The sequence below is a fragment of the Electrona antarctica genome (assembly GCF_951216825.1).
Source record: "Electrona antarctica genome assembly, chromosome: 24".
Lineage (NCBI taxonomy): Eukaryota > Metazoa > Chordata > Actinopteri > Myctophiformes > Myctophidae > Electrona > Electrona antarctica.
In genome coordinates, this window is record NC_136803.1 from 27932688 (window position 1) to 27955674 (window position 22987).

The window sequence follows — 22987 nt, forward strand, 5'->3', positions numbered from 1 at the left end:
ACAGATCATTGCTTGGTGAAAAAACGGTTCTCACAATGACGCACAAACTTATTGGACTTTATGTTGATTTTCTGCCCACCCAAGGTGATCCTGGCCTCGGGTTACTACGCTGTGTTCCGTGTCACACTGTTGGCGAAAGACCTGGAGGGTCTCTACAGTGGAGCCATACACATCACCACAGACTTTGAGGTATGTGTGTGCGGAGGGAACATACTGTATACAGAACATATACAGGTCTCAGTTATGTGATTCACACGTATCCTGCCTCTGGACATTTAGGCCTGATGTCGAAATCAAATAAAAAGTCTTCTGAAAGAATATATATTCAAAGATCTGCGCCGCATTTTCACGATTTTTCAAAAAATAGCAGACCTACAAGCTCGTAGCGCGTCACTCGGTGGCGCGCTATGAGCTTGTAGATCTGCTATTTTTCAATAGCTAAAGTATAACATAATGCTTGGTTAAAACACCAAAACGTGTTCCCGTCCAGAATGGGTTAAGCCTAATATATACTTCGGTCGTTCGACCAACCTGTATTATTTTACACTTTAAACCGAAAGTGTAATATCACATCAGCCATTTTTGCCGAGCAACAAAGTATAAATTATGAATTAGCATGGACTCCCTTCCAGTGTACTTCTTATAAATGTTTTTTTTTGTGGCTTTCGCCTTTATTTTATATTTTTTATGGAAGGAAATGGGGAGAGAGAGATGGGGGGTGACATGCAGTAAAGGCCGTCGGGATCGGGAGTCGAACCCGCGGCACACTGCCAGACTGGATTACCAGCCAAGGTGCCTGGACCGCTGAGCCACGGCCCAGGCCTCCAGTGTACTTCTTAACTGTCTTCCAATTGCCCTTTCAAAGCTGCTCTAATATCGCAGAGTGTGTGAGGAGCTTTATAAAACCAGGCAAAGCATATAAACGAGCATCTAAAAGTGTCATTTCAAAAGGGTCTACATTTTATTGGGCAACGGTACATTGTTTCCTGTGTGTTGGTGCGCGTCTCGTTTGTGTTTTATGCAGTGTGTGTGTGTTATTTCCAATCCACAGATATTGACCATACCAGTTAAAGCGGTCGTTGCGGTCGGCACACTGACCAGCTTCCCAAAGCTCATGGTGCTGCCTCCATCTTTCCCGGTAAGAGTACTACTTACTGCAGCCAAACTCGATGAGGCATTATGTGGGCATGTGTTCATGACTGTTTGGCCACAGCATATTTATTTATTTTATATACTGTAGAGTATGCACTTGTAAAAGTTGTCTTCCACCTACTAGTATGGTGGTGGAACTGTGATGTAGTCGATGTGTTTAACCTGCTTTGAAAGAAAATGGTCTCTTCCATTGAAGAGGATATATGAACCTGTAAAAATATGTCATGTTGTAATGTTTACATGAACTGTCCATTGTTGGAAAAAGGTTTCTTATAGAGGGTATGCGCGTGACATCATCGTAGCTGGAAGCTATGCGGGAACGCCCACTGAGTGGCAAAAAACGACTTTCTGGCCTTGACAGCCCATTCATACAAGCAGAAAAGTCCTGTCTGATTGCATTAAACAATGTTAAACTCACCAACATTGCAGCTGTATGAAAAGCTTGAATTATCCTTTCTTTCTGCAAAGTTTTTGTTTCATAAAAATCCACCATAGAAACATGAGCTACTTTCTGTCAAGAAATGCCCTGCATTTGATTATTTTAAGTGTCAGAGTTTGGAAGTGCTTGTTTTCAATAACACAATATTTAGCTGCCTCCTGCATTATGTGACATTTAGAAACAGGTGGTACGCAGGGCGGTTGAGTGATTTCCAACGAGCGCTTCCAAACTCTAACACTCTGCTGCTCAATGTTTTGGCACTCAGTCTAGATGAGGGGGGCGTGTCCTGATGGGAAAATCATGCATGTGCATATTCTCTATTGAATCATAATGTGCACTTCTCTGAGGCAGAGAAGAGGTACAGGCTTATGAATCTTCACCCTGCTACATGTCTGTGTGTCAGTTATACTTGCATGTGCCTATTATACATGTGTCTATAATATATTCCAAAAGCCTCTTTATATACTTAATAGAGTACAGTCTTTAGTGTCTATACTATATGTAGTATTAGTATACAAACTATTTGTTTCATCCACCAGCATCTTTGCTTGTGAAATAGGCTCATGTAATGTTGTCGAATGAGCCACCAAGTACAAATTAAAAGTAATTTTGCTGCCTCTGTTCATGAATGACGTTTCTAATCTCAGGATGCAGAGAGTCAAAGCTCCACCGATGTGGACTTGTGTCTGTCCCTTTTTGTATTTACTAGCCTATAAAAAGCAAGGCTTTTGCACACCTACAGTTGTGTAGGAGAGGGTAAAGTGCCCGACAATGAAAAATAACAAACACCCGCGCACTGTCTTCAATTGCAGTGAAAGAACTTTAATAGGGAAACGGCAACGTTTCGGCCTGCAGTTGGGTGCCACCGATATTGTCCCTTATCATTTGACCCATTTAGGCCTGACCTCAATTTATTTTTAAATCCTTCTAAATCCTCCAGTTTTCTGAACTAAATATTTTCACGATTTTTAAAAAATAGCAGACCTACAAGCTCGTAGCGCGCCACTCGGTGGCGCGCTATGAGCTTGTAGATCTGCTATTTTTCAATAGCTAAATTATAACATAATGTTTAAAACACCAAAAGGGGTTCCCGCCCCAAAATGGGTTAACTGTCCTTTTGCGCAGATCACGCAAACCTCAGCAAAAAGAAAAGGACAATATCGATGGCCTCCAACTGTATGTGGCCTTCATCAGGCTATCTTTATGTTTCTTTTTTTATTTACTAACCTGCCTCATCTCTTTCTCTCCCTCCCCCAGGGTAAAATAGTTCACCAGAGTTTCAGCATCATCAGCACCTTCTCTCAGAGCGTCCGACTTCTGCGCATCCACTCGATAAGCAACGATAAGCGTTTCTACTACAGGCGTCTCAAGACCAGCAGAGATGAGCTGGAGCCCAAACGCAAGTCAAAGGTAGCGCCTGCACACACAGCCTGCACACACAAACCTGCCATATTTTGCTAACACCTCCTATGACACACACACCTTGCATTTTCTTAGTTTAACCACCCAGACCAATGTGAAATGGTGTTTTTTAATATAGGGAGGAGAAAAGAAAAAAATATATATATAATTCTTTTTTTTTCTCCCTATATTAATTATATTATTATAAACAATTAGAAAACAAGACAATTTCACATTGGTCTGGGTGGTGTATATATATATATATTTGTGTATGTATAATGACACATGCACCCACACGGTGTATTTGAATTATTTTATTGTAATTATTGCTCTTTTTTTGTAGGTGGCCAAAATTTATTTTGATGCCAGCCTTTACTGCGGTGACTCCTGTTATGTAGGAGTTCCATTTATTACAAAATGTGAGTATTTGGATGAATAAAAGTTATTAATGAAAGGTGTGTGACTGTGAATATAATTTTCTCGGGTACTGCACATGTTGTACAAGATAAGTTAAAATATATTAAACAACAATATATATATCTAGTATTGTGTGCAGGTGAGGTGGACTCCTGGGATTATATTGAAGCCTCACTTTCAGCATTTTACAGAATTGCCTTTTTGAGATTGATACATACAAAAAAAAGATTGATACCAAAAGAAAATCTAATCACATCATTACATTGAACATTGCACAAAATATGAATTTTCATCATTGAAATTTGTGCTGCAATCAATTACATTGTTTTGATTGAAATTAATTTCAAAACACAATTAAACTAAAATGGAATTGTGTCAGAAGTAACATAAAAGGTGCAAATATGGGGCTTGGGCGGTAGAGTGGCCGTATGGGAACCGCAAGGTTGCCAGTTCAAACCCGGGCTCCCCCAGAGTTAGTGTCGAAGTGTCCCTGAGCAAGACACTGAACCCCTAATTGCTCCCGATGTGCAGGTTGGTGCCTTGCATGGTTTCCTCGATCATCGGTGTATGAATGGTTGAATGTAATGGTTGAATATAATGCACAATCTATGTAAAGCACCTTGGTTAAAGGTGCTATAAATGCACCATTTACCAAGTAAAATATACATGGAGAATCTCACCTATACACTTGATCTGAAGTCATTTTGAAAGCCACACCAATTCTGCCATTAATTTTTTTTTTTATCAAATGGTGAAAAATGGATTGTAATTGGTGCCTTCTTGTTATTCCCATAGTGCAGGGGTTCCCAAACTGTGGTGCGTGCACCCCTTGTGGTGCACGAACGCCCTCTAGGGGCTGTGTGACATGAAACGGGTAATGGTGGTTTTATGGTGTTATTTAACCCATTTTGGACTGAGGTCGATTAAAAAAAAAGGCTTCTAAATCCTATTTTTTCCACTGAAAAACCCATGTTTCTATGTCAGTGGTGCTCAACCTTTTTCATGTCAAGGACCCCCAGAATTATCTCTATTGGGCCACGGAACCCCATCTCAAAATAAGTTTTTCCAGGGACCCCCCATAAGCCAATATTTGAGTTAAAAATGTTCGCTCTGAAATATATATTCAAAGATGTGTGCCACATTTTCACGACTTTTCAAAAAGAGCAGACCTACAAGCTCGTAGCGCGCCACTCGGTGGCGCGCTATGAGCTTGTAGATCTGCTATTTTTCAATAGCTAAAGTAGAACAGAATGCTTAAAACACCAAAAGGGGTTCCCGCCCAAAATGGGTTAACACTAAATCCGGTAAACCACTGTTGTAAGGCGATGTATAGAGCAGCTGCGGGAGTACACAGCAGCTGCATGTCTCTCAGTGCAGTAACATTCTGTGATTATTTACCATAATCATATTAAAAAATGTATAATTTCCGGGTGCACGGCCAAACACGTTTGAGGACCGCTGCGGCTTAGTCCATGCCCATGTTGCTCTGCAGAGAGTTTAACCATTTGTGTGTCTTGTTTACAGCGGAGGCACGGCCACCAGGGATAGGGATGGTCATGCAGGAGGACATGTGGGACACAGATGTTGATCTATTTCAAACGCTAAGCAAAAGATGGGCAGAGCTGGACGAAAGCCAACAATATACGTATGTATACATGTAAAATGTATTTATTGCTGTGCGCTTAAAATGATTATTTTTGCAACGGGGAGGGTGAGGTATGTTGTCATTTGGAAATGAGCAATTTAGAATGTGTATTTTCTCATTTCCTCATGCATGTGGTACCAGTCAAAGGTTTGGAGAACTTTGGACACACCTTTCCTTTCATTATTTTCTTCTTTCTTTATTTTAATTATTTTCTGCATTGTAGATTATATACTAGGCCCTTCCTTTGTCCCTCTACACCAAATCTCTCTAACAAAAACTCTGCAGGCTCACAGCGTCATGCATTGTGAGCTTGTAGATTGGTTCTTTTCACCAATGTTCACCCCCAGAATAGGGATGCTAAGGTTTGTGTGGTTAACCCATTTTGACCTGAGATCAGATTCTAAAAAATGTCTTTGAAAATGACAGTTTTCTGAAAAAGCTACGTTTCTTTTTTTGAAATTATGTTTTTATTTTGGTCATCGTGTACAGGCATAATGAACAACTACATCATGAGATCAAATACATTACAATCATATATATATATATATATATATATATATATATATATATATAAAGATATATTTCCATGTTCTCAATGGTGACCAAAGTTACAACATTTTCTTTTTCTTTGGAGCAAAAAAAAAAACGAACAAACCAAGTCAGTCGTTCTTCGATTTTTCAAAAAATAGCAGACCTACAAGCTCGTAGCGCGCCACTCGGTGGCGCGCTATAAGCTTGTAGATCTGCTATTTTTCAATAGCTAAAGCATAACATAATGCTAACACCAAAAGGGGTTCCTGCCCACGAATTGATCTACTGAAAGTGCATTCCATTTCTGCTTTCTATATTGTGGTCCATGTATGATTTGCTTAACCCAAATGTTGAACGTGGCAAGAAAGCATTGGATTCTACAATAGACTTTGTTCAGCAACCCCAAGTTCTGACCCCTTTTTTTTACCAGACCTGTGAGTCCAAAACTCTATTCTCAATTCAATTCAATTCAAAGGGCTTTATTGGCATGAGAAAACATACGTTTACATTGCCAAAGCACAATACAACAATACATCAATACAATCAAAACAAAAAATATGTACATTTGAACGTCAGAATCTTCAATAGATCAATTTCTATATTGTACCAAGATCACTGGATGCAGGTATAGTGCAGGAATATACACAATGATTAGTCTTTAGGGTGGTTGTGTTCCGTTTGATATCCTTCTCCTATCACAGCAACTCACAAATCTTGCTGCTGTGTTTGCACATTGTTGTACTTCGCCCAGCAGATATGGGAGTTTTTTGTCATTGGTCATGTTTTCAAAATCTCCGTGTGTGGTTGTAATCTGTGGGAAGTATGTGTCTCTGATGTCTTGGTACAATGGACCGATGGTTAGGAAGTGTAGCTCGGTTTCCACTTCATTTTGTGTGCAGTGGGTGCATAGTCTGTCTTCTCTCGGGATACAGGTCTGCCTATGACGGCCTTTCTCGATCGCAAGACTGTGCTCACTGAGTCTGTACCTAGTTAGGATTTTTCTTTGTTTTGGGTCAGTCACGGTGCTCAGGTATTCTGCCACTGCGTATTCTCTGTTTAGGGCCAGATGGCATTCTAGTTTACTCTGCTTTTGTGTTGCTTCTTTCCAATGTGTCAGGTAGTTTTCCTTTTGCTGTTTTATAATTTGGTTTAGTCCAATGGGTTTTCTATCTCGTGGCTCTGTTTGCGTTTGTGCCCGGAGTTCCAGGGCCAGCTGGTTGAGGGGGCATCTCTCTAGAGTTTCGCTGTGTGTGAGTGCCTTTTTATGGAGTGCATCTAGGTCGCTTTCTTTTAGGTGGTGCTCTCTTTTTTATTTTGATTATGAGTGGGTATCGTCCTAATTCTGCCCTGCATGCATTCTCATCCCAGACCTTCCTTCCCCCCTCTCACCAGGGCCGAGGCGACGTTCGAGGCCATCGCGGACCTCCAGAAGAGCGTGCAGACCAGAGTGTCTGCTCAGCTCAAGTGGCCCTCCATTATCAAATCCTCTGATAACGGAAGGCTCGGTGTGTTCTTCCCCCTCACGAGTGTTAACAGCTCCTCGGTAAGTTGAGTCACCCCAATTGAGCCTCTTATGAGATTCACATTGTTGTGTAAGTAAGTAAGTAGCCTTGCCGAGCCATGAGGCCCATAGGACAGGAGCCTGTTTCTGTAGCGTGAGGCAGCTTGATGTACAAGTACACCCCCTGGACATGACGCTAGTATGTCGCAGGGACTTACCCCCAATCCAACCCTTGATGCTGAGTGTCAAGCAGGGAGGCATTGGGTCCCATTTTTAGAGTCTTTGGTATGACCCGGCCGGGGATCGAACCCCGACCTCCCAGTCTCAGGGCGGACACTCTAACCACAAGGCCACTGAGCTCGTACATTGTTGTGTGCTGAACCTTATATATAAAGTGTTATATGTGCTAAGAAGCCCAGAGACAAGAACACAACAGAAGTCACAATCTTTAAACTTGGTACGTTAATGTGATCTCACAGGAGGTACAGTCGTCCTTTCATCTTGCGGTAGTCATCGTACGCCAGTGGTTCCCAAACTGTGGTGCGTGCACCCCTTGTGGTGCGCGAGCACCTTCTAGGGGGTGCGCGACATGAAAAGGCTAATGGTGGTGCTATGGTTTTATTTTAAATATATTAACCCATTCAGGCCTGACGTCGATTTTTTTTAAAAAATGGACAATTTTCTGAAAGATTTGAGGCACATTTTAACAATTTTTCAAAAATAGCAGACCTACAAGCTCGTAGCGCGCCACTCGGTGGCGCGCTATGAGCTTGTAGATCTGCTATTTTTCAATAGCTAAATTATAACATAATGTTTAAAACACCAAAAGGGGTTCCCGCCCAAAATGGGTTAACATATTATGCCAATATATGGCAAGTAATGCAGCATATAGCCTATGCTGCATATATTATGCCATATTCAGGTTCATATATGTGGATATATGTGGATAAAAAGGAAATATATTTCAATAGATAGCTTATGCAATTTATATTTCCATGTAGGGGGGTGCATCAGCTAGGTCCAAAAAGGTTTGGGAACCGCTGTCGTACGCTAATGCGAACGCATTGATTTGTTCAATGCTTGTATAATGGCCCGCTCCCCTGGTTATACGGTTATGTAAATGTGTGTGTGTCATTTGGATAATTATGGTTCTCGTTATGATTCATAGTCGGCTGAAAGTTGTTCAATGATTTTAGTGTTGAGTGTTCTCTGTGGTGTGTCTAGATTAAGTTTGGCTAGATGACAGGTTTCAGGTCTCGTGGGAAGAAACCCGAGAGAACAGATGTGTTTACAATGTGTCGTTCTGAGGCCATGCAAGTTGAAACATTTAAAATAGACTAGTTGGAACAATTTCAAGGCAATAGTAGGGGGATTTCAGATGTTGTATAATATCCTCTGTTTTTATGGTTGATCAGATGAAATGTATTTGAAATGTATTTTTAAGTGGACTAGACACACGACACATCCTGTACCCGATATGGAGACAAAGAGTCTTTCTCTGATCTTGAGGGAGTCTTACTGCGTACGCTAATGGGAGTTACAGTAGTCTTTTCCTTCTTGAACCTTGAGGGAATAATAGGCCTTTGCTCTGCCCCCGTTGAGAAGAGCAGAGTTTGAACAATGCTGAGAGTGTTCTAATCTAGTCCACGTCAGGCTTTCATCCGTCAAGGTCACCTCAACTTAGAGCTGGTGTTGACTACATGCATTCAACACCGTACCTCCACATTTTATGTCCTTTCATGACTGAAAACAGGAAATACAATAGCTCAAGTTGAAAGGGGAAGGAAATTGGGTGAAAATCAGTTTGGTTGAAATTTTTATTTTTTTTCTCTATGCTGTCTAGGAGGTGGAGGTTGTGTTGGAGAATCCATCGGATAGCCCTCTCTACATTCAGATCCTACCTCTTGCCCACTACCCCAACCTTTGCTCTGTCACTGCGAAGCTGGGACAAATGTAAGTGGCGAGATCCTGACGACATTCTTCTTCTCATGGCGTACAGTTGAAGAAGCTGCTGCTGTATTTGAGGAGGCACAGGCCATGGTAGTCTACACGAGGGGTCGGCAACCTTTTTGACATGAAGTGCCATGTTTTCATTTTCTTGATAACCAGTGTGCCTTATCAACATAAAGTTTAATTATGTCACCACATAAAAATGTAATATTTCCATCTGATTTTGATTGTCCATAGGCTGTACATAACCTTTTTATGTGGCCTATTTTCTTTCACACAAACTCTGAGCCCAGAGTTTGAGTGAATGTAGACTTATGCAGGGTGTAATTTATATGAGGGGACTTAATTTCACAGACTAAACTTTTTGGAATACTTCTTAATATTAAAATAAAAGATCTCTCTGCACTTATGCCAGTGTGCCAGTGACCACCCTCCCCTGTGCCAATGTTGGCACCCGTGCCTGAGGTTGCCTACCCCTGGTCTACACCCTTCCCCAGGCCAATCGTGTGGGGGTTGGCCATGACAGGAACCACAGTACACATTGGAGAATTGTCTAGGGAAGATAAGATGGGGGGGAACATGAAAATCTTTCCAGCAGTATGTTGCACAGTAAGGGCCTCCCTACCAAAAGGAAACATTTTCCAGTGATGTGTTTGGCATTGAATGGGCCCTTGTGTTTCACTTGTAACACCTGGTTCCTCTCCGTATCTAAGAAGAGACCTTGAACAAATAGCTTCAGATAAAATCTTATTTTTCCACTTTTTAATGAACCAAATGTCCTTGCAAGTGCAACATTGAAAAATGTTGGCCTGCATAAAATGACTACACAAGCATTTCTATCTGCACCTGGAACATTTTGAGTACACAGTCATAGCAGTATGCAGTTATTACACCACACAGATCTTAATCAACGTTCATAGCTGTGGTATATAGTTATTGACATTGTGTATATACCTGGTGGTCTTGTCACAAATTATATTTCCTAAACTAGCCGTTAATTTTATCTGGCCCGCCATCTAATGGTTTCGAAAAATATTGGCCCGAGGCCAAACTTACTTGCCAAGGCCTGCTTTAGACGGATCATGAAAGTCTGGTATGTGGCCCTTTACATTTGTTCTTTTTGACACTACCTTGTTCCATGCCCAGGTTCCCATTGGAGAGGCTACCCCACTTCAGCCCCAGAACACTGGAGTTCCAAGTCGTCGGAAACCAGGTCTGTCTATAGAAGTCCTATCAACTTTCAATCCCCGCGGCAGCTCTGGAGTTTTTAACTTTCATGTCGACACCACAATATCAGTAATTTCACGCAATGACAGCAGCGGTGAGATCGACTCCTTCGGTGTCTGCCTATTATCGCTCTTGCTTAAATCGTTTTCTTAAACTGACTGCTAGAATTTCACGCAAGTCTGTGTAGATTCATGAATGGAGATAGTCTTAAGTAGTAATGCACATTGACACGCCTATCTAAATGGGCCTAGGCCTTGTTTCAGATCAGCCCAACCCTATTTTGTCAGCCCATTGTGTTATTAGCTTATGGGTTCTTGTGGATAGAGGCACTTTGGAAGAAGGAAGACGGTAATCCAAAACTCGAAAATAGAGCAGGCAGAAATTCATGTCATCACTGTCGGGCAGAAACCTTGTATCTTTATATTTGATTATTATTTTTTTCATTCATAAATGAATGCCCTATTTTATACTTTTTCATATAAAAAAATGTAGATCGGCTATTTTTAATCGAAAATGTAAAGCTTTGGAAAATCTTCGCCTATGTGCCGACATGCCATAAATAAGGTCGCCAGTTTGACAACGGGTAAATCTATCTGTGGATTTGATCAATATTTAACCCATTTAGGCCTGACCTCAAAATAAAAATAAAATCTTCTAAATCCTTCAAAAATAGCAGATCTACAAGCTCGTAGCGCACCACTTGGTGGCGCGCTATGAGCTTGTAGATCTGCTATTTTTCAATAGCTAAATTACAACATGTTTAAAACACCAAAAGGGGTTCCCGCCCACAATGGGTTAAACGTTAAACAATGAAGAGCATTATCAAAAGTGTATCCATTGGACCACAGGTTATTTTTTTCCATTTGTGAAAAGCAACCGCTTTGGACATTCAAGGTTTTCCCGCTCGGCAGCGACGACATGCAAAGGTGCAGAACGTCCCACCGTCGTCGATATGCACAATTTCATCAGCATTCTCTTCTTCCTGCACAGGGAACTGTGCCCAGAAGCAAGACAGGCTTCGTGGAGGGGTCCCATATGCCCTATGTTTATAACCTGCCCCTGCAGCCAGACGAAGTCAAGACCCTGAGGGTGAAGTTCTCTCCAATCAGCAACCACACGGTCACCTCACTGCTCATGTTCAGGTAACACACACTCTCTCCTCCTGAGTGTGCTTGGAGTTCACCTCAGTGCTTTCATCTATGAGCGTCTGGACCGGTGTTGTCACCTTTTGAACTCTGAGAGCACTCGTGTAGCCTTTGTTCCTTGAACAAATAGTCCGTTCTTGTGTCTTATTGATTGTCTTGATTATACAACTATGTCGTATTTGGTAACTCGAAGCAAGATTTCCATCATAGGTCACAGATGGGATCATTTTTGTCCACTAATGTTAAATGAACACAGTCCGCACACAGATGCTGGAGATCCTTGAATATGCTTGCAAGTTTAAGTTTGCAAGTTTCTTTTTAACCCATTTAGGCCTGACGTCGAAATTTTAAAAATGCCCTTTTTAAAATGTCTTTTTTCCTGAAAAACCTCATGTTTCTGTATCAATGGTTCTCAATATTTCATGTCAAGGACCCCAAAAATGTTATGTAATATGAAGCACAGCTTACAGTACAAGTCAGGAGTTTAAACAAGTTCTAGACAGTCTGTGCATGTCATAGACTACATCCTGCTCTTCGCAGACTGCTCCAACTGCAGGTGCATCAGAGCAGGAAACCCGTTACCAGGGCCCTGGATTTGAAACCGTTTGTGGTTTAAGAGATGGAGAAAAACTAGATCCTAGTTAAAGACTCCATAAAGACTGATTGATTAAAAAGGATACGAAACATTATTACATTTAAGGTCAACTGAGGTTCGACTAACGGGTGCAAAGACAACTCGGTCTACATGGGCGTGAGACACTGACAGAAACGCATCCACACGTTTGGTTAAAAGTCCATCAAACAAAAGCATATATAAGGTTGAACGGAGTACAGAATTGCTATTTAACCCATTCTGGACGGGAACCCCTTTTGGTGTTTTAACTAAGCATTATGTTATACTTTAGCTATTGAAAAATAGCAGATCTACAAGCTCATAGCGCGCCACCGAGTGGCGTGCTACGAGCTTGTAGGTCTGCTATTTTTGAAAAATCGTGAAAATGCGGCACAAATCTTTGAATATATATTCTTTCAGAAGACCTTTCTATTTTTTTGACGTCAGGCCTAAATGGGTTAATGACTAGAGAATAATGTATCTAAAGCTGCGAGGTGCTGGAGAACTCAACTCAACTTGGAGGTGCTTGTAAAGTAGTTGTATGTAGAAAACCTGTGAACAAGAAAAACTCGCTACAGAATGTTGAGTGTTTTATCTTGATTGTGTGTGTGTGTGTGTGTGTGTGTGTGTGTGTGTGTGTAGGAACAACCTGACGGTACTCGAGTTTGTGGTAGTCCAGGGCAGCGGCTGCTACGAGAGCATAAAGCTGGGAGGCAAGTCTCCTGGCCCTGGGGGGTTCCTCAGGTTTAAGATGGTGGAGTCCCATCTAAAAGAATGCACAGACAGTAAGTATCTCCTTCAGCCTTCAGGGGCTAAATCCTCACAGTCCATCACACCAGGCAAATATTTTTTGTGATACACTACATAAAGAATATTTTAAAAACATCTCCAACAAAACCGATCCCTAATAATGTACAAAGTCGGACGTCGATGCACGGAATTCTCAGGGTTCATTTAACACATTTTGGACTGAGGTCGATAAAAAAAAAGGCTTCAAAATCCTATATATTTTTTCTGAAAAACCCATGTTTCTATGTCAGTGGTGCTCAACCTTTTTCATGTCAAGGACCCCCAGAATTATCTCTATTGGGCCACGGACCCCCATCTCAAAATATGTAGTTCCAGGGACCCCCCAGAAGAAAATATTTTAGTTAAAAATGTTCGCTCTGAAATATATATTCAATGATTTGCGCCACATTTTAACGGCTTTTCAAAAATAGCAGACCTACAAGCTCGTAGCGCGCCACTCGGTGGCGCGCTATGGGCTTGTAGATCTGCTATTTTTCAATGGCTAAAGCATAACATGATGCTTGAAACACCAAGAGGAGTTCCCGCCCAGAATGGGTTAAAAACGGAGGGTTAAACTAATGCTAAGGCCATTTGCTATAGGCATCAGTTGTCAAAATGACAAATTGAGGTTTTGACTTGGGCACAAAAGGTTTCAAAACCACTGGCTGCGCTAAATCAGTGGTTTTCAACCTGTGGCTCGCCATATACTTTTCTGAATATGCTCAAAGTAATCTATAGAGTCACAATACAGAATATTTAGGTACCAATAATAACTAGTAGGTAAAATGTTTCGGATTCACACGTCTGCATGTGTGGCACTGGTCACACTGAGACGGAACATTCACACTGGAGCACAAGGGATATTTACTAGTCCTGCCTTTGCCACTAACCCATTTTGACCTGAGATCAGATTCTAAAAATGTCTTCTACATCCTGACAGTTTTCTGAAAAAGCTATGTTTCTATGTCAGTCGTTCTTTGATTTTTCAAAAACAGCAGACCTACAAGCTCGTATGAGCTTGTAGATCTGCTATTTTTCAATAGCTAAAGCATAACATAATGCTAACACCAAAAGGGGTTCCCGCCCAAAATGTGTTAAACTTCACTTGCTCTGTGAAAGTTTAAAAAACGTTAATATGACAACAGCGAAAAGTTAAGTTAAATAAACTGTTTCAGTACTGTACATTAAACGGTGGCTCGCAACAGTCTGTGGGCTGTGGATGGAACGGTGTGTTGAATGCATCTCGCTGTTGGTAAGCTGAAAAGAGATAACACGCCTAACACCCCACAAGTGTTGTCAACTTCGACCCGTAAGTGAGAAGCTGAAAGTGGGCAAGTCGAGGCTGAGCATTGCCCCACTGTGAACCTCAGAGGTTCTGACACACAAAAGCCTAACGTCAGTGAAAACAAAGATTGATAAATTGATAATCAGGCAAATTATACATTGATAAATCAGTGGAGTTTATCAACATAAGAGGTGGAATTGCAGTCGGTGGCCAGTGCCAGTTGGCTACTGGAGCATGTGTGAAGAGGTGCGTATATTGTCCTCTCGGATGCAAGGTTCGACTCGACTGTTTCTCCTTATCAAAAACCCCTGTTTTAGAAAGTCTTAACGATGAACTAATGTCGTTATTTTAATCTAGTATAGCGGTCTCAGTCGGTATGTGTGCACCCTGCACGCACGTGTTTGTTCAGCGTGCACACACCTGTTTGTTCAGTGTGTGTATGTTGTTAGATTGGTGAGTAGCCGGGGGTCGCCGGCCAAAAAGGTTGAGAACGGCTGCACTAGATGGATTATCCACTTATCCAGGACCAAACAGGGTTTCCCCCACAATGTTGTTTGACATGGCGCTGTGCCATGCTTGAAATAAATCACGCCATGCCAAGCTGCAAAAAAAAAAGTGCCCCCCCAGTGCCTCCCAAGTGTCTTCCCAGTACCTTCCCAGTGCCTGCCCAGTCCCCCCCCAGTGTCTCCCCAGTGTCTCCCCAGTGTCTCCCCAGTGTCTCCCCAGTGTCTCCCCAATGTCCCCCCAGTGTCTCCCCAGTGTCTCCCCAGTGTCTCCCCAGTGTCTCCCCAGTGTCTCCCCAATGTCCCCCCAGTGCCTCCCCAGTGTCTTCCCAGTGCCTCCCCAGTGCCTCCCCAGGCACTGGGGAGGCACTGGGTTGTTGACAACATAAGCCAATGTTGTTGACAACATTGGCTTATAACACCCTTCATTCAAACACTTTCCCGCCAACACAGGCCTGTCATTTTGATGTATCGAGTTGCGATCTCTTGTGCACGCGAGACATGTGAGACAATTTGTTTGTTTGTCCTCCAGAAAGTAAACCGAGGGAGCCCAACCTCACCCTCAGGAGATCGTTCAAGATGGAGAACACGGGCCAGCTGCAAATAGATATCCTCTCCATAGAAATAAACGGACGCCCGTGTGAGGGATACGGCTTCAAAGTGCTCAATTGCCAAGAATTCTCCCTACAACCAAATGCCTCGAGAGACCTGCTCATTCTGTAAGTAGCACGCTTGTTATCATGTGTAGTCTGCCTCTTGGGGATTTTGTATTTATACACCACAGCTTGTCAACCAGGGCAACTTGATCAGTCCTTTATAGAGCCAATGTGCTTAACCCATTTTGACCTGATATCAGATTCTAAAAATGTCTTCTACATCCCGACAGTTTTCTGAAAAAAGCTATGTTTCTATGTCAGTCGTTCTTTGATTTTTCAAAAATAGCAGACCTACAAGCTCGTAGCGCGCCACTCGGTGGCGCGCTATGAGCTTGTAGATCTGCTATTTTTCAATAGCTAAAGCATAACATGATGCTAACACCAAAAGGGGTTCCCGCCCAAAATTGGTTAATATGACTCACTCACTGGCGTTGAATTCCTTGTTGTTTACATGAGCCCCTAGCATCCCTGTTCTGGGCATGTCCGTAATAGGCGAACATTCTGTGGTAATTTGCCGATCTACAATCTCACATGTGAAGTTGGGAACCCTGGTAAACGGAGTATATATATGGGGGCGCCCGCTGGCCTAGTGGTCCAGGCGCATGACACATATAGGCATATTTCTTTATATACATTTCTGCATATAAAGACATGTATATAAAGAACTTAAGGTTGTGTGAACACCTCTTGTATGCGCGAACGCCACTCGGTGAATCCTCCATTTTCTGAGTTCCGGGTGTGATGATGGTGTGCTCCCTCTCTGCCTCCCCCCCCCCAGCTTCACGCCGGACTTCACGGCCTCCAGGGTGATCCGAGAGATGAAGTTGACCACGGCGGGGGGCTCTCAGTTCGTCTTCTCCCTGAACGCCTCGCTGCCTTACCATATGCTGGCGTCCTGCTCCACCACCCTCCCCAGACCCACCTGGGAGCTGGAGTTGTACATCCTCATCTCTCTCACCATGAGGTCAGGACACGCACGCGCACACACACACACACACACACACACACACACACACACACACACACACTTTTTTTTCTTTCTCCAAGTTTAGTGTTATTCATCCATTTGCAACTCATAGCATGTATAAATGTAACCAAATGGACCCGTACCTTTTTTAATGAACACTGAAAATGTTATTCTGTGCATTATGATTTTGTATTTTTGTCACCGTTTGGGTGGTGCAATTAACCCATTTTGACCTGAGCAAAGATTTGAGTTAAAAACATTCGCTCTGAAAGAATATATATTCAAACATTTGCGCCACATTTTTACGATTTTTCAAAAATAGCAGACCTACAAGCTCGTAGCGCGCCACTCGGTGGCGCGCTATGAGCTTGTAGATCTGCTATTTTTCAATAGCTAAATTATAACATAATGTTTAAAACACCAAAAGGGGTTCCCGCCCAAAATGGGTTAAATGGGAAGCATCAAGACGCCGTTTCTGTTTTTTTTTTTTGGATGGAATTAGCAGTTCCTCTGACTCCCTCCACATATCTTTCCTTTTGCTGTAGCTCCATGTTCTTGCTGGTGGTGGTGACGGCGTACCTGGAGGCTCTGGGTATCTGGGATCTGTTCCAGAAGCGCCTGTTCTTCGAGACGACCGCCACCTCCATGGAGACGGGGAAACCGTTTGACCTCAGGGAAATAGTGCGGCTTCAGAGCAGCAACGCACAGTAAGTGTCCCGACCCTGTTGCGGATGAATAACTGGTATCTCAAAAAAAAAAAAAAAATCTAAAAATGTCTTCTACATCCTGACAGTTTTCTGAAAAAGCTATGTTTCTATGTCAGTCGTTCTTCGATTTTTCAAAAATAGCAGACCTACAAGCTCATAGCGCGCCACCGGGTGGCGCACACAAAAGTATCAAAAATAGCAGATCTCCAAGCTTGTTGATCTGGTATTTTCGCAATTTTTTTTAATTTGAAGGTTTCCATCCGATAGATGATATGTTTTATATTCAAATCTTTGTTTGTTGAGCCCAAAAATGTATAACATTGGGACGTTTTGCACAATAGAATGTCATGCATGTATGCAGCGATCTCATGTTGAGAGATATAGTCATGTTGTAGTGATTTAACTAGTTGCAGCTGATGCATTTTGCCTGAGCTGTTTATGGTCCTTTAACTTAAAGGACCATACCAGCATTTTGGTGTTTTAACCCATTCTGGGCGGGAACCCCTTTTGGTGTTTTAAACATTATGTTATAATTTAGCTATTGAAAAATAGCAGATCTACAAGCTCATAGCGTGCCTGGCGCGCTACGAGCTTGTAGGTCTGCTATTTTTGAAAAATTGTGAAAATATTTATTTCAGAAAACTGGATGATTGAGAAGATTTTTTTTAATTTTGAGGTCAGGCCTAATGGGTTAAGCGTTTTATTATGTCTCATCTTCGCCCCTCTCTCTAGGTCAAGCGCAAGAAACTCCAGAGGAGGCGGTAACCGCTCCGCACCCCAACCCCCCGTTTCCTCACCTCAGCAGGGGCTTAAAGCCCCCGAAGGCACCCAGTCCCCAAACCAGATCACCAACCGCAAGGCTCGGACCACAGCCTCTAAACAGCCCCAGCAGAGCTCCGGCTCTACAGCCAGCCAACAGGGTCCGGTTCTCCCGGCCAGAGCTTCCAGCCCTGGGCAGGAGGAGCAGGAGTATGCCAGCCTCGTGGAGGCCATGGACAAGGACCTGGACAGACCGGAGGTCACAGCCGAAGAGCTGGAGTCCTCATCCAGTGCTCAGGGCAAAGGTACTGCAGGAAGTGTTTGTACTGGTTAGAAGTACACTTTCTCTCAAAGATGCATTCCTCTCAGAGCTGTTTATTTAAAGTGTGTGTCTAAGCGTGTGTTCAGACTCATGTCAGAATTAGTCGTGTTAAGCTCAACCATTTAACTTCACTGATTCAGCGTAACCGTTCAACTTCACCCCTCTTCAGGAGCTAAAGGGAAGGTACAACGCAAGCCAAAAACCCCAAAGAGGGCGGAGGAGGGCGACGGGAGGCCAAAGGGAAAGGCTCAGGGAGAGGAGGCGCAGCGGGAGGACAACGATGACAGCTCCTCCACCACCACAGAAGCCTCCTACACGGACACGGAGGCCAGCCTCAAAGAGGTAACACAACACAAGGCAGCACTTTGTTTTGTTTTGAACGTCTGCCTACATGGTTTAGGTAGGGGGGTTCTTGTCAGCCAGTTGCATGGATGCACTCTACAAAGTCTCTCTTACTCCATATAGGAGCTGACTAACAAGAAGGGCAGACCACTCACACTGGAAAAGGACAAAGAAGAAATGACGGAGCACAGAATAAAGTCCAAGAACAAGAAGCCAGTCAATACAAAGGAAAAGAGCCAAATGTCAAGGTTGGCCTCAATTTTTTACTTAATTCAGCTTTCTATCAATGGCTTCTATCAAAGACTGGATTATTATTGACTGTCTTCTTTCATTTATTTTGTCTTCCTCCCCAGTTCACTGGAGCTGCCATACGTCACCCCACTGGAGAACAAGAGAAAAGCGTTTACCTCCTCCAAGAGTGTTATTAATGCACTAGCCAGCACTTCATCAGCAAATACCAAAGTTTTACCTTCAATACCAAGAGGTCAGTCTCTCTTCTCTCTCTCTCTGTTTGTTTGTTTTTAACCCATTTTGACCTGAGCAAAGATTTGAGTTAAAAACGTTCGCTCTGAAAGACTTTATATTCATGCCACATTTTCACGATTTTTCAAAAAATAGCAGACCTACAAGCTCGTAGCGCGCCACTCGGCTTGTAGATCTGCTATTTTTCAATAGCTACATTATAACATAATGTTTAAAACACCAAAGGTTAAGTCGTACGTGAACAGAAAACCAGGAAGCTGTGTTGTTTCTCTGAAAGAAAAATTCTTTCAGAGGAACAGCACAGCTTCCTGGTTCTCTGTCTATGAAAACCAGGAAGCTGTGTTGTTCCTCTGAAAGAAAAAATATTTCAGAGGAACAGCACAGCTTCCTGGTTCTCTGTCTATGATACTTTGATGTGGTTACAACTGTCTATATGTCTAAATGTATCAATTATTTTGGGGGGTCCCCAAATTATTTTCTTTTTTTCTTTTAGAACTGAATGGCTGTAAAGTGGAAATGAAGAGTTTACATATAGTACATGCATACACCTTCCCTAATGATTATGGTTTCAGTATTTATTTATGGTGTATTGTCTCTTATTATTAAGGTTATTGTAGCAGTCAATTTATATTGGGGGTCGGGAGGGGGCGGGGCAGGGGTCCCGAGACGTTGCCAAAGCATTTTCGGGGGTCCCCGGTCCAAAAAGGTTATGAACCCCTGATTTAGGTGACGCAAAACAAAAAAAAGGATGATTGATTTACATTTGCATTGCAAAATGCATCACAATGTTGCATCTTGTGCAGTTCTATCACCTACAGTAGACTCTCTTCATGCAGAACCTTAATACACCGTAAATGTTGGTGACCGTTTGCCTCACGCCCAATTCCCCCCGGGGGGCGGTGGCTCGGGTAGAGTGCCTGGATGGTAACCGTAAGGTTGCCAGTTCGAACCCGGGCTCCCCTAGAGTTACTGTCGAAGTGTCCTTGAGCAAGACACTGAACCCCTAATTGCTCCCGATGTGCTAGTTGGTGCCTTGCATGGTTTCCGCTGCTATCTGTGTATGAATGTGTGTGTGAATGGGTGAATGTAATGCACAATCTCTGTAAAGCGCGCTATATAAATGCACCATTTACCATTTACCCCCCAGTGCCTCGTGGGAAGTTGGACGACGTTCGTCCCTCGCCCCTGTCCAAGTTCCTGGCCGGAGGGCCCCGCAGCAGCACCAGTAGCAGCAGCGGATCGGAAGGAGAGAACAACATCTCCCCGCCTCCGGAGTGGGACTGCGTACCGCTGTGTAAGAGCAGCAGTGGTGGTGAGTTTAGTGTGTGAATGCTCCATCGTTCAACAGTTTGATCAATAGGTCAAAACCCTTGCAGCTGCAGCCCGTCACACTTTGAATACCAATCATGTCAGCTGGGGATTTCAAAGAGAGACGGGTCATCACAGTGCGTTTAAAAAAAAATACATGTACAAAGTTGACTGACTTGAATGACATTAATGAACGGTGGGGCCAAAATAAATAGTCAGCATCTTGAATCACTTAACCCATTTTGGGCGGGAACCCCTTTTGGTGTTTTAAACATTATGTTGTAATTTAGCTATTGAAAAATAGCAGATCTACAAGCTCATAGCGCGCCACTCGGTGGCGCGCTATGAGCTTGTAGATCTGCTATTTTTGAAAAATCAAAGAACCACTGACATAGAAACATAGCTTTTTCAGAAAACTGTTAGCTTTTTCAGAAAACTGTCACGATGTAGAAGACATTTTTAGAATCTGATCTCAGGTCAAAATGGGTTAATGAATGGTGGGCCAAAATAAATAGTCAGTATCTTGAATCACTTTCGGGGCTTTAAATTAATATATCCATCCTACCTAGGCTGCCAGGATTGTATTATTACCTTTTGGAGCATACGCCAAAGTATTTGCAGCTTTAATCCATGAAAATCCCCTTGAAAATAGTCCCATGGGTTGTTGAAAAACATGCGACCATCGCGACCCGGAACAACAACAACAGCCTGCGATGGCTCGCAGAGCCCAGTCTAAACCACCGTCCACTTGCATTGAACTCATTTTCCCAGAAGCCCTTGCAGCCCAGAGCACTGCTCGATTTCCGGTTTCGTCATCATAACGCGACGGCCTCGTCACCAGGTCTGCGACAAATCTGCTCTTTCTTTTTAATTGAAAAGAAAAACGGCGAATTAAACACATGAAACAAATAGCAAGTTTTGCATAATAAGCAGCACCGAAACAACCCGGGGAACACGGGTTATGCAGTAAAACTGTTTAAAGGGACAGTTCACCCTTTTTGCAAAAAAAAGATATGTTAATGACGTTTAGAAGCTTTAGAACACTTTCCTGGGGGTCCTTATGTGTGTAATATGTGTTTTTAGATATTTTAGGTTGTAGCATTGAGCCCAGTGTCTCTGATGTCATGGACACTGGGCTCACTTCCATCCTGGACTACAATTCCCATAATGCTTTGGTGCACTGCTCCTCCTTGTGGATAGGGGGAGGGCTGTCTAACTGAGACAACTTGTAGTCCAGGAAGTAAGTGAGCCCAGTGTCCATGACATCAAAGACACTGGGCTCACTGCTACAATCTAACATATCTAAAACCACAAATTACACACATAAAGACCCCCAGGAAAGTGTTCTAAAGCTTCTAAATGTCAATAACATGTATTTTTTTGCAAAAAGTGTCCCTTTAATACCCTATACCTCGTCCCTCTGGGGTCTGTACTTAGGGGGGGCCCCCCGTCCTTTTTTCCCTCTGCACCAAATCTCTTCCACAAAAATAGCCGATCTACAAGCTCTCAGCGCGTTGTGAGCTTATAGAGCTGCTATTGTCGCTGAATGTTACCCACGGTATTATGACACGCCCCCGAGTGGAACAGTAAGAGAGTGGCGACACGCTTTGATCTCGCCGCAAAGTGGGTGCCTATGGGGCTATAGTTCCAAACATTGGAACTATTCCATTGAGAGAGAATGAGCACTTCCGCATTCCATTGCTACAATGGGAGTCAACGCTAGTGTCGCCACTCTCTTACTAGATTCCTCTGGACACGCCTAGATTAGGGATGATTGGGTTCATGTAGTTAAAGGGATAGTTCAGATTTTTTTAACTTAAGTTGTATGAAATACTTGCCATTAATATAGTGGTTGCAACTGTATTAATTGATTGCCCGAGTCCTGTGGTGGGAGTTCTGCTCTGGTTTTGGTGAAATATCAAGTAGTTCCGGTCATTTTGTGGGGGGCACTGGGGGGCCACGCTGTAAAAGTAAATTAATCCTCAAAACGAACGTCATTTGTATTGTTGACCTATTTCTAAAATATTAGTGTAACTTCCGTTCTTTTTTTACTCCTCTATCACACAGAACTATGTTTTTTGTGTCCATATCACTATGCCCAAAAAATAGTTCCATGTGATAGAGGGGTCAAAGTTGAACGAAAGTCGCGCTAATATTTTAGAAATAGGTCAACAATACAAATTACGTTCGTTTTGTGAATTCATTTACTTTTACTGCGTGGCCCCAGTGCCCCCCACAAAATGACCGGAACTACTTAATATTGACCAAAACCAGAGCAGAACTCCCACCATGGGACTCGGGCAATCAATTAATACAGTTGCAACCACTATATTAATGGCAAGTATTTCATACAACTTAAGTTAAAAAAATCTGAACTATCCCTTTAAGATACCACTATTTGTTTTAATGGCAGCGTCTGCTCTGTCGGTGACATCTCTCTCTCTCTCTCTCTCTCTCTCTCTCCCCCAGGCTTAATGGACAGCTTGCAGCAGATCTCCATGCAGACGATAAATGCAGACCCCTTCCTGAAGAGACCCATCGGGACCCCTCCGCCGAGCTCTGCCAGAACCTCCACCTGTGGTTCAGGCAGCCCTTCAAGCTATAGCCCAATGTAAACAAACACACAACAAACATTTACTGTATGCTAATTGGACTAAGTGACTCCAGGTCACATTGTATAGCCCATTTAGGCCTGATGTAAAAAAAAGAAGTCTCCTGAAAGAATATATATTCAAAGATTTGTGCCGCATTTTCACGATTTTTCAAAAATAGCAAATATTTGCCTCTGAATGTAGTGGAGTAGAAGTAAAAGTACACAACACTTGACCTACTCAAGTAAAGTGCA

General features: G+C 42.8%; 1 protein-coding gene across 3 annotated transcripts in view; it reads left to right on the top strand.

Annotated features, from left to right (window-relative positions):
* The window catches only part of LOC306917677 (transmembrane protein 131-like), a 58243-nt gene that overhangs the window by 27674 nt on the left and 7582 nt on the right, over positions 1 to 22987 (top strand). The window contains exons 18-36 of one of the 3 annotated variants that reach the window (XM_079495966.1): positions 85 to 189; positions 1052 to 1138; positions 2849 to 3001; positions 3336 to 3411; positions 4934 to 5054; positions 6954 to 7128; positions 8930 to 9039; positions 10183 to 10249; positions 11254 to 11405; positions 12664 to 12806; positions 15131 to 15317; positions 16033 to 16218; positions 16767 to 16928; positions 17661 to 17992; positions 18179 to 18351; positions 18475 to 18599; positions 18705 to 18835; positions 19982 to 20146; positions 22612 to 22753. In XM_079495966.1, the coding sequence (XP_079352092.1) occupies positions 85 to 189; positions 1052 to 1138; positions 2849 to 3001; positions 3336 to 3411; positions 4934 to 5054; positions 6954 to 7128; positions 8930 to 9039; positions 10183 to 10249; positions 11254 to 11405; positions 12664 to 12806; positions 15131 to 15317; positions 16033 to 16218; positions 16767 to 16928; positions 17661 to 17992; positions 18179 to 18351; positions 18475 to 18599; positions 18705 to 18835; positions 19982 to 20146; positions 22612 to 22753 (2792 nt within the window). The remainder of the gene's footprint in view (positions 1 to 84; positions 190 to 1051; positions 1139 to 2848; positions 3002 to 3335; positions 3412 to 4933; positions 5055 to 6953; positions 7129 to 8929; positions 9040 to 10182; positions 10250 to 11253; positions 11406 to 12663; positions 12807 to 15130; positions 15318 to 16032; positions 16219 to 16766; positions 16929 to 17660; positions 17993 to 18178; positions 18352 to 18474; positions 18600 to 18704; positions 18836 to 19981; positions 20147 to 22611; positions 22754 to 22987) is intronic. The other 2 variants (XM_079495967.1, XM_079495968.1) reach the window with 2 other exon arrangements.